Source organism: Oxyura jamaicensis, chromosome Z (assembly GCF_011077185.1).
Source record: "Oxyura jamaicensis isolate SHBP4307 breed ruddy duck chromosome Z, BPBGC_Ojam_1.0, whole genome shotgun sequence".
NCBI classification, from domain to species: Eukaryota; Metazoa; Chordata; class Aves; order Anseriformes; family Anatidae; genus Oxyura; species Oxyura jamaicensis.
The window spans coordinates 14,467,088-14,479,358 of NC_048926.1; the positions used below are offsets into that span (position 1 = coordinate 14,467,088).

Consider the following 12,271-nt stretch of genomic DNA (forward strand, 5'->3'; position numbering starts at 1 on the left):
TCTGCTGTACAAAAGTTCAGACCCAAATTCACACATCTCCTTCATGCATGCTCCTCCATCTTTGTAATTCAAAGCAGCAGTGAAATAATGCAATGAATGTTTAAAAACTTAGGCCTCAATGAATTTCAAGCAGTCTAAGAGACTACATTAATGTAGGTGGGCTTTATACACTCCTTTGAATATGATACCAAGTATTTAATACCAATATGAATACTAGGGGTGTTAGTTTTGCCAAAACAATAAATAATTATAATAATACAGAAACGGACTGCTTGCATAAACAATTACTGGATACTCAGTGTTCTTGCAACAGGGAAACAATTTAAGCTGGTAAGGGAATATAAGCTACATAAATTGAAACATCTTGCATGAAAAGAACAATATGTGCACCCATAACCTCTCAACACGCTATAATAATCTGTTTTTAAAGGGATCAAAGGGTAGCTGAGAGCGAAGGAAAGAAACTCATCTACTTTTATGGGTTTTGAACCAAAATACAGTTGAGCAATTCCACAGCTCCCATATGATTTTCTGGAAATACTCTTAATGCAACTGTCATTGACAATTGAAAACTTTAAATGCTATTTCCGTTCTTCAGAAATTAGGAAAGACATTTGTCCCACATCAGTTAAAATAGGGATCTTTAAGTCTTTCCATAAATATTTGCAGTTTCCTATTGTGTCATTAGTGTATTTTTCTGAGCTGCATATTAAACGACGGGGTATTTAAGATGTTACTTTGCTGCCGAGAAAGCAAATACTGATAAACTGGGGAGCTGCTATATAACCCAACCTAAGATAATCTTCATAAACATAACAGGATGCACAGATATTCAGACCAATTAAAAACATCCCATCCTATGTTAATTCTCAAAAAGCATGACTCACGGGGAGGCTTTTCTTCACTGACAGAAAATCAGTATAGACCATAAAGAATCTTTGCATATAGTACAAAGTCATTCTTAGCATGAATCACCTCCTCTAGTATGTGACTCGCATCAAGACAGGCAGATTTTCATGGTCCCAATACTGGTCAAGCCCTTACTGAAATTGGTATACAGCTTTCTTCCAGATCTGGAGCTACCTAAACTTTCTCACTTAGCTACACAGTAATAGCTTCAGTATTTGTACTGGTGTGATGGATTGGAGTTACATACTCAGCCTGAAGACAGTATCATTTAAATATGAACCACAATATTTTTGGAATGACTTAACGTATTCCTATTTTGGCAAAAAGTGGACTTTTACAGCTCATATTAGTGCCTTTAAAAGTAGAAAGGTATCAGATTACACATTATACTAATCAGCTTCCAGTAAGCATAAGTCATACTGCAAACAACATCTGTAATAGTTATTTGGATGTACTAAAGAACTATTGCGAATGTGCAAGATTAAAATAGAGGTTTTGTTGAAAAGATTTAAGAAATAATTTTATAAATGCACACTATTTTGTACATAAACTTATCTTCTGTTACACTGTGAATGAGAATATATTATGTAATAACAAAAAGTGAAACCAAAGAGAAACAGTGCAACTGTCCAGCTATGCTCCCTTCTACAGGAAAGGGAGCGCTGGAAGTGAAAGCTTAAATTCCATCATTCTTTCAGGTTTTGTTCCTCTCCAACAAACAGTATCATTAAGACAGGCAAAGAAGTTTTACAATCCAAATTACAGTCACACAGCTGGTTTCTGAGCCCTTCCCTGGTGAGGAGGAAAACAATGTATCCTCTTCTTCCAAGTCACTTACATATTCCTCCAATCACTTATATATTTCTCAGCCTGGAAAAGAGAAGGCTGAGGGGAGACCTCATCACAGCCTACAGCTTCCTCATGAGGGGGATTGGAAGGGCCAGCGATGATCTTTAGTCACCAGTGATAGGACCAGAGGGAATGGGGTCAAGCTGCGAAAGGGGAGGTTCAGGCTGGATAACAGGAAGAGGTTCTTCACTGAGATGGTGGTCACGCACTGGAACAGGTTCCCCACAGGGACGTAGTCACAGCACCAAGCCTGTCAGAGTTTAAGAAGAGTTTGGACTATGCTCTCAGACATGTGGTCTGAATTTTTGGGTAGACCTGTGTGGAGCCAGGAGTTGGACTCAATGATCCTTGTGGGTCCCTTCCAACTCCGGATATTGTACAAGTCTATGATTCTATACACCTTGGTCACTTAGATGAAATAAAAGGATTGGGGGTGCCAAGCATGCAACCACACACCAGTAATAGGTATTGTATCTGGAGTACCAATTGAATGATGATGTAGTATGCATCTGTTTGCACAGGTAACTCCACAACCTAGTCCAGACCTTGGTAAGCTAACAATTCCCTGTACTCCCGTTATTTCCACTGCCCTTCTCAACAGAATACTCTTGAGTAAGACAGAGAAGAAACAAATTGCAAAATAAATACTACAGCAAAAACATTCTGCTTAAAGTAGCCAGCAATCAAGCACTCGAATCATCTCTGCTCAAGATACCTTATGAAGATACCAAGGATATCAAGATATCCTACTAGGTGGTCTGTTTTACTCAAACAAGAGTTAAATTTTTATTTATAGCCCAAAAATCTACAGGACTGATACCATTTTCAAATCTTTCCACCCACACCACCCAAGTTTTTCTAATACAAGCTATATTCACCCTGTATATACATGTATGTTGACAAAGTAATCCAACAACACTCAATTTATTGTTTTAGAGAATCTAACTTTTTTTCAGTTCACAGACAACATAAGAGAAGTTGTGTTAACATCCAGAAAAAAGTAGCAGTTACCACATCTTTTTTGTTATCTTTATACCACAATCAAATTGCAGCAGCAATAACAATTTTAAAACTAAAAAATATACCATGCTTCCCAACAGTGGCATAGTACATTCATTGATGTGCTGTTTTTCCTTTCTCTTTTTCTTCTCCCAGCTTTAAAAAAAGTATTTTTCCCCCATATTTTGGGTAGCTATTTCCCTAAGAGTACTTTTTTTCCCTTTCTAATCTGTAAAATGGATGGAAAATCGTTTTTTTAAGAGCCTTTCTTTCACGTGTATGTTTCAGCATTCTCCCTTCACCTCAGTTTATTTACCTGTCCTCTGACTTTTGTAGTCACACACGTTAAGTGACAAAACATCATACACAATTAATTTATGGCTTAAACTATTAGTTAAGGATTTCAGAAAACATGAATGAAGAAGAAATAGCTCTCACTGTTTCCTCTGAAGCAACAAAAGGCTCTCTCACAGAGGATAAAAATGTGCTTATATTGTGGCACATTAGCAAGAAGTTTTTTATGTTTCCAAAAAAGAAACCTAAACTGTCGATGTGAGGAGATAGTTCCTGTCCATTCCTGTTGAAGCAGTCTCTGTAAATGTGCAAAAATATACAACATTGCTACTTTTCATCTTCCCTCTAGCCTGCTAACCTACTATGCCCCACAGACAAAAACATTAAAACACAGGTAATATGTTCAGCAGCTTGGCAGGTGTTTGCTGTTTCCATTTATCTCAGCTATGACAAAGCATAACCATTATATTCTTAAAAGAAAAAGAATTAAATTAATTAAAAAATAGAAAAAATGTGATGAGGAAGATGGACAAAAGCCTTTAGCAACCAAAACAAGCAACTTAACAGGTATTAAACACAGAAAAATAGAGTAATAAAAAAGTGGAAGCCATACATTTTCTCGTTCTCATTCTCAATTCAAATAAAAAATGTATTTGTAGAACAGCATCTTTATTTAATATGGGGGGGGGGGAAGTACTTTTGTACCTTGGCAAACAGATGGAGTCAAAAGCTTCCTGATCCAAACAAAATGACAAATCTTGGCACTTTTGCCATCTAAGCTACACAAAGAGACACACTTAAATTACAAACTGATGTCATAACTTTGACAAGAAGTGTTGATGGCTACAAGCCTTTTTCATCAAAATATTTGTAAAATAAAGGCTTTGATGAATTGATGTCATAAATATACTCCAACTAACGCTGTTTTCCAAGACTAATTTATCTTTGAAATACTTAATGTGAAAACTGAGCGTAGCATGTCTTGTGTACAGTAGCCATGTTTAATGTTGAGAATATTAAGTCAACTCTTTCAACTAAAAAGAGCAGGCAGATTTCTAACGGCAGAGTCAAACCTTACAGAATGACAGAATATCAGAGTTGGAAGGGACCCACAAGCATCATCAAGTCGAACTCCTGGGTCCCCAAAGAACCATCTGAAAAACCAAACCATGTGTCTGAGAGCATTGTCCAAACACTTCTTGAACTCCAGAAGCTCAGTGCCGTGCCCTGGGGAGCCTGTTATCTCTTTCTTACACTGTGGCACCCAAGGCTGCACACAGTAGTGGACACCACACCAGCACAGGTGCAGAGCAGGACACTCCCTTCCCTTGACCATCTAGCAGTGCTGTGTTTGATGCACCCCAGGGTGCGGTTGGTACTCCTAGCCCCCAGGCACACTGTTCATCTTGTTCATCTGTCAAGAGTAAGGCTCCCTCTGCTCCCTCCAAAATATAGATTTCAGATATTTCGGTTGCTCCTACTAAATTGCAACATCCTAATTCAGATCCTAGCAAAGATGTTATTTATTATGATTGGCTGGAATATAGCATATATTTTACTCCTGATAAAAGATACTCTATTGTGTTGAGAATAAATGGAAATCTAAATTAATTTTTATGTAGTTTATGCATACAGCAACATTGGCCAGTATCTAGTCATGACCACAGAGTTTTCATTTCTAAACTTACAAAGAATTATCGTGATTTACCTGTGATTTCATCTCATAAAGCGTAGCATCCTCTGGAGTTAACTGAAGTGCTTCATCCCACTTCTGAATAGCCTCCCGGTACCTGCAGTTAAGACAATATTACACTCTCACTATATTTAAAGAAGACTTATATTAGGAATTTCTATTTTTAAACCCAACATTTTCCTAATTAAAGTGCCATAGCATCTCATTAATATTAATGGTTTTTCTAACCACTTCCCTGTAAAACATGCTGAATTGCTCTGAGGAACTGGGTATTTGTTTTTGTGACCAATGAGTGCTAAGTACTACCATACAACTTGCCTCAACTGAATTTACAAGTCAACATAGGAAACCTATGTCAAACCAATGAACTAAAGTTAGAATTCTTGAACTGAATCCAGTTCCCCTCGTCAAAAATCATGTTCAGTCACATATTAAAAAAATGTAAGCTGAATGCAACATGCCTTACTACAGTCATCATTTAAAATTTGTTTTCAACCTCAAAAGCTTGTTGGAGTTATACACCGGCATTTCCGTATTGTTACATAGACTAAAATGCGTAAGTTTGAGTAACTTTGGCATATAAGGATAAAAAGGAAATAGAAACAGATATACTGAAATAATTCAACTTTGGGGAAATATGCAGTAGCTTTGTAATATGTTGCCCTCCCCTAGAAAACAGAAGAAATGAGTTCACGAAACCCAATAAAAAGTAGGTCTTTGTCTAAACAAAGAGGTGGAACTCTGACAAATGCATACTAGCGTTTTAAACTACACCAAAAAACTGTAACAGCATAATAAACAGTTAGAGGGGTGCAATCTTCCAGACTAAAAGAAAGCCACACATTAATATCAATGAGTCTTCTGAGTGCAGCAAGATCTCTGAATCCTCCATTTCAAAATTCACCTTTGACACAGAATTGTGTAGGAACCATTACATTTCTATTAACTTCATTAACTTCACTGTGAAGGTATGAAAGCAGTTACTCTTGATATAAACACTGCACTTTTAATATAATATAGATAAAACTAGTTTTCATACAGCTGATATATAGTTAAAATAGTTACCTTCCCCCACTCCCATTCTCCCTTCTCTTTCCCTTCCCCCATTGTTCAGTCCTCTGGCATGCATCACACCAAATCAGTCACATGAAGACTTCAGAGATTTCTGAACTGAATGGAAGTAAATAATAGATTGGAAAAGCAACACAATTGAAGTTGAGCACTCAGTAATGATTTGGGTATTATTTGTAAATGTTTGTAAGTGACACTGCTAAGCATGCTTAGTACTCAAAAACAAGTAAAAAGATGTTTCAAAACATTTTCCCATTTCCTCAAAGTTTAGCTTCCAGCTGTGCATTTGCAGTCTCAGTTCATACTCCATGGGCAGGTGTTCACACTACAGGAAACATCACCACATTTCTTACATATGTTAGTAGAAACATAAGCTGTCATTTAGTTAGCAAAAAACACTTTTTCAGTAGAGAACTATAGCTTTGTCTAAGACCCAGCACAGACATAGCACAACAAAACCTTCATTAGCTATGAGAAATACACGAGTAAAGGGCATTTTGAGCTCAGTTAGGCAGTGTCCTGGCCATGTAGGAAGCCACAAGATGGGGGGGTGGGGGGGCACGAAGAAAGGAAAAAAGTTAGAAGACTTTAGAAACCTGAGCAAATACAGTGACAGTATTTAAACGATAGAAAGGAAGGCACAACACTGGCATTCCGGAAATAGAAAGGCGTAAGATCAAAGTTTCTTTACAAGAACAAGCATTTTACTTCTACAAAGAGGACATCATGGTTCACCAAAGTATCAATCTGAATGAGATAAAATTCACAGCAAGAGCAGGCTACCTCTGAAGGTAGCTTCAAATACAGGCAAATACAGCCCAAAATTCTGTTGGGTTTTGCTGCCAATTTGTCAACAGTGTCAACAGAATAAAGGTAGGCAAGGGAAAGGAGGCCATTAGTTCACAAAAACGTTGTACAATGTCTATGATGTATGTATGGACAGAGCAGTTCAGTGATCCGAAAGGTGCAGAAGAGTAAACATACATTTGTCAGGAAAAAACTCAATCCAACCTTTGAGCCCCAGAAAGACTTATCTGAGAGAAATGAAGATGGAATGCCAGAGAGAATACACAGATTACAAACTGTATTAAATATCAGAAGCCCTGCAAAAAAAATCACCTGGGAACACAGTTGTAGAGATACAGTTGTAAAAACAGTGTTCCAGTAAAACCAAGGTTCCAGTAAAACCTTGGCTGACATTAGAAATGAGCTAATACATAGGTAGAGTTGCTAAAATAAAAAAAAATAAAATAAAAATCTGAGCATTTTACTGTCCCTCAGGATCTTGTCGAACTGAATTCTATAGAACCTTTATCACTGTACGGAAGAAGAAATAATTTTGAAAAAGAGAGCTTTACATGCTCTGGGTTTAATTAAAACAAAATTAATGAATATTCCACTTGCTATTCCCATTTCTTTTCTTAGAAAGCAAATAAACTCATACAATTGAGTTACTAGCTTGCAACAAGCCAGTATCCATCAGCCAAGCTGCAAAAAACTACTGTGTCACATCTGGTAAAGAATTTTTGCTTATTGCTGTTCCATTTATCTTAATGCAGATCACATCCCAAACTTAACTCCTTCCAATGTGCCTGATAGAGAATGAGAGCACATACATCCAGAACACATGCTATATACAGCAGAGATGATATGCAGCAACATGTATTTGAATCCTATGTCCCTTCAGAAAAAAGGGATATGAAACCTAATACTTAAAAAAATTAAACTTGCATCAAAAACAAGAATGAGACTCAAAAACAACAGATCCATCCACTGGTGATTTTATAAACTTTCCTCAGAAAACTCTGATATTTATCACAGTGGGAAATAGTCCCAGCACCAGCAGGCTGGGGGCCTACTGGCTGGAAAGCAGCTTTGCAGAAAATAGATCCATGAGTCCTGGTGGCCAACAAACCAAGTATAAGCCAGCAATGTGCCCCCATAGAAAAGAAGCCCAACAGCATCGTGGAGGGCTTTAAGCGTCGCCAGCAGGTTGAGGGACGGGATCTTTCTCAGCTCTGGTGAGATGATACCTGGAGTGCAGGGTCCAGTTCCAGGCTGTCCAGCACAAGAGAGACATGGACATGCCAAAGCAAGTCCAGCCAGGGGCCACAAAGATGATTGGCATCATCTGAAGCGCATGGAGGGCCCTTATCATACAAGGAGAGGCTAAGAGAGATGGAACAGTGCAGCCTGGAGAGGAAAAGGCTCACGGGAGATCTTATCAAAGCGTAGAGATATCTGATTCAGAAGTGGGTGCAGGAGTAAAGAAGATGGAGCCAAACTCTTCTCATTGGTGCCTAACGACAGGAAAAGAGGCAATGGGCATAAAGTGAAACAGAGGAAATTCTGTTTAAGAAATAATTTAAGAAAAAAAAAAGGTGACTGAATATTGGAACAGGTTGCCCACACAGGTGGTGGAGCGTCCATCATTTAAGATATCCAAACCCCAACTGGGCAACATCCTGAGCAAGTTGATCTTGCTTTGAGGTGGAAAATGGAGTAGAAAAATGTCCTGGGGTTTATTAGGATTGTATGACATCAGCAACCTCAGTGGCCTGTAGTTTGAAAGGACATCTGATCATCTCCTGACAAAACGAAAACAAACAGAATCTTACAAAGTCATTAATTTTCACACATCCGGGATTACTTTAAAGGCTTATCTAATGTAACCATAAAGAAACCTCAGAACATTAATAATGGACATATATTCATTTTATAGAAAATCAAATTAATATTGCTGCAAAAGTAAAACCCTAATATGCATTGTAACTAAGCCTCTAAACTCCAGTAATACAAACCATTTTTAAGAAAAGATTGTCATATTTTGAAATACTGAGTTGTTATTTATGCAAGTACAAAGATAAAGTATACTGACTTTAATCTACCCACAGTGATTTCAATAAAATAGTACACCTTACTACAAAGGAAAAGATTATGCAATTATAACCAGAACGCAGTTATTATTTTCTTCACTGAAATGCCAAAAAAAGAAGAAATTACTGAAAACTGGACACATCTGGGATGGTTTCAGAGTACAAGATGTGATGGATCTTGCCAATTTTTACTTAACGACATGAAATCCCATGGCTCCCCTGAAATACTAAAATTGCTCTCTTAAGACATGCTACTGACCATCTGGGAGCTATAGAGACTTGGCAGATTTTCGTGCAGCTTTGTGAACTTATGAAACAAACATCTTATGCTTACACTTCATTTTTTCAATAACACTTCTGGGAAAACGGGATCTCTTGTGCTCTTAAACAAAATTGTTATGCCAAATTTGTATATTCGTTAATTGTATTTAATTAGATGCTTCTGGGTTTAAAAAAAAAAATCCAAAAAACAAAACAACTTGATTCAAGTTACATATAATAGACCAGACTGCTGCAGCTTTACTCTGAAAGGCTTGGCATAGTTGATGCTTCAGGCAGAGACTGAAACAGGGCACACACAGAATGACATTGAAAACATCGTAAAATATACTGAAGAGGTGAGATGGCAGCACATTCAGGAAACATGCCTGCAGGAGAGAGGCAAATCACGGAAGTGCCATGTCAGCAGAAAAGAGGAGACATAACTCCCCAGAATTCTCAGGGACTTGGAGAATTTCAGGTGTTTCAGGAGGACAACGAACAACAAGTTAGACAGAGGCCAGCGGAAAACAAGATTTCAAAAAAGAGCATGTCGAATACTTGAACCGCATCACAGAGGATGAAGGTAAATGGTCTGTGGCCACCAGAAACACCAGCAAGAGCAACCTTAATCGAGTGTTGGGGCAAATTCAACAAACTTTGGTGGAAGCTGGAGGAAAAGAATGCCAGCCAGTAACTATACAGGGTACATAAAATGGAAAGGAGGGAGAAATGAAAAGCAAATGAGTATCTGATCATAGGAACCAACTTCCTTTTTCACAAGCTAGGTGATGATGCAGGGTTGCACTGTGGGAGAAGACTCATGGAACAGGTGAAGGAGAATACTAAAAGCAATAAAAGAGAACAAATGCAGCACAACTTTCTTGTGTTAAACAACTTGAGAGTCCTCTATGAGAAACAGATCTTTTAGTAGTAAAATGCTTCCTCTGCTGGGTGTGGAGAGGGAACTGGTACTTTATATGAGCATCTAGCAAGAACAATGTGCAGTAGCAGGTAAAAACAAGCTTTTTCGTTAATCTAAATGTACATATGAAATTCTAGTCCATTATTCGTGACCTACAGCACATTTAACCTCACAGGTAGTCTTCACAAGATTATTATGTCTTCAAGCTTTTTTTTTTTTTTTTTTTTAATTGCAGATGATTCTGGTGCTATTGATGAATCACCAACAGGTTGCAGCTGAACAGCATAGTTATTTTATGGTAAATAATGTACTATATATTACCTGTGATTTTAAAGGGATAAAGTTAAAACTGTCTGCTTTGCTACCTGCTGCAGCTTCCAATGAAACTTTTTTTTTTTTTTTAAACAGGCTGATTGAAGTATGGCCATACTAATTACCACAGGTAAAGAAGTACATTATAGTTCTTCAACAGCAACTGACCGCATACATGTTCTTACCCCACAGTAAATGCTAGATAAATGCAAACAAGCTTGCTGTAGCTTCCCTTCAAGTTGGTGAACTATGTGGAACCTACCATTGGACAGAACAGCATGCACACAGCTGATGCCCATCATTTCAAAGCTTAACTATTCATAAGAGTTCGCGTTCCTGCACGTTTTAGACCCCATGGTATCATGTCATTGGTATCTGGACATGCACAGTGCAAACAGTGAAAAGAAGTCAGATTTATACAGCAGAACCTTTTATGCAGCAAAATTCTGTTACAACTAAATCAGCCAAATATACCCCACAATTAAACAGCTCCACAATTACTTCAAAGAGACTTATCTCTCTTAGGAACTTCCGCAGAAGAGCAGATGAGAAATAGCATTTCATCACATGCCAAAACAATTACCATCCATCATCATGCCCAAATTACAAAATGAGGTTTTCAACATGAGTTCAGTCTCAGTTTCTTAAGCTGTACTTCATCGGCACATGTACCTATGGACGTTTTTATCATTTCATCTATTAGGCAAATGCAGTTACTTTTGAAACTGCCTTTGTCAAAGAAAACCTACCAAATCCAATAATAGAGAAAGATATTCCTGTAGCTAATGTCCAGGTGTGAAAATAATGCAATCAGGATTCTGGTACTCTCTGTGATAGAGACATCCTTCCCCGTGAAGAGTAACATTTTTATTTTCTCACATAAAACATGAGACGAGACCTGATCAGAAATCACTTACTACTACTTGGTGGTTATTTTATTGTTTTGAGGGCCAGGTATGGAGCATATTGCAGTAAATTATTTTAATGACAAACAACAGGAGTTAATGCAATAAATTGAAAGTAGTCCATAATAATGGGAGTAATCAGTGTCTAGATTTGACAGTCTGATGTAAGATGTCTTTCTCAAAAACATTTTATATTTAACTGTGACCAGAGGGCCCTGCTGCCTTTGCCATGTTTTATATCCTTCTTTACAATCTGGCAAATCACTGATTCATGGTCAAACCCACTCAGATACGACACTTACCTGTATGAAGACAAGCTAACTTGCAACACAAATGAAACTTACTTGGCAACTAGTCAATTCTCTCACTGCTAACTGAAAAACTCTTACTATCAGTATGCACAGTTACAGGGCTTTGTACTCAAGAAGAGCTTTGGAAAGTGTATATGTGCATGCATATGCTTGTGTTTATTCTAGAACCAAGAAATACTTATTTCCTTTCTGAAGAACACAGAATTACATCGCTGATTGACAAGCACTGCTTCAAGAAAGACTGAAGCACTTATTTTTCTTCTGAAAATAATCCTTACAATCAGCATAAACTTGTACAGGTTGCATGCTGCTAAACAAAATCTTAGCTAAACATGTCAATTACACTCACAATTCTAAAATTTTAAAATGGGAATTATAAAGTTTTGTTTCTGGCCCTGCTGAAGAATATCCCCAGGCCTGGCATTGCTACTTCATAATTCCACCCCTCATCCCCCTACACACCCCCAAATATGGTTTAGATATAAAACTTATTTATATCATGTAACACAGAGGAAATTACCTGTAATAGGATTACATTACTGACTCATCACTAGTGCAGTCAAGTACCATACCCTCACCTCCTCCCCTCCTGACCCCCCCTAAACTGAGCATCCCAGGGCATCCTATGCACTGGCTCCCTGGTAATCACAAAGACTTCTTTATCTTTGTAAATGATCCTACAAAAAATACTCCAATGAGTCCAAAGAACTAAACTTATTTGACAAGTTCAGGCTAATTTTAATTGTTTGTGGTAGTTTAATTGTGGGGTATATTTGGCTGATTTAGTTGTAACAGAATTTTGCAGCATAAAAGGTTCTGCTGTAGCGTAATTTTGAAAGTGAGAATGGTTAATAGCAGTTCTCTACAAG

The 12,271-nt window shown here is 37.6% G+C and overlaps 1 protein-coding gene across 1 annotated transcript in view; it reads right to left on the reverse strand.

Annotated features, from left to right (window-relative positions):
* Positions 1-12,271, reverse strand: part of TTC33 (tetratricopeptide repeat domain 33) — a 50,872-nt gene that overhangs the window by 20,950 nt on the left and 17,651 nt on the right. Inside the window, exon 2 of the mRNA XM_035309268.1 lies at positions 4,760-4,841. Coding sequence (XP_035165159.1) covers positions 4,760-4,841 — 82 coding nt within the window. The remainder of the gene's footprint in view (positions 1-4,759; positions 4,842-12,271) is intronic.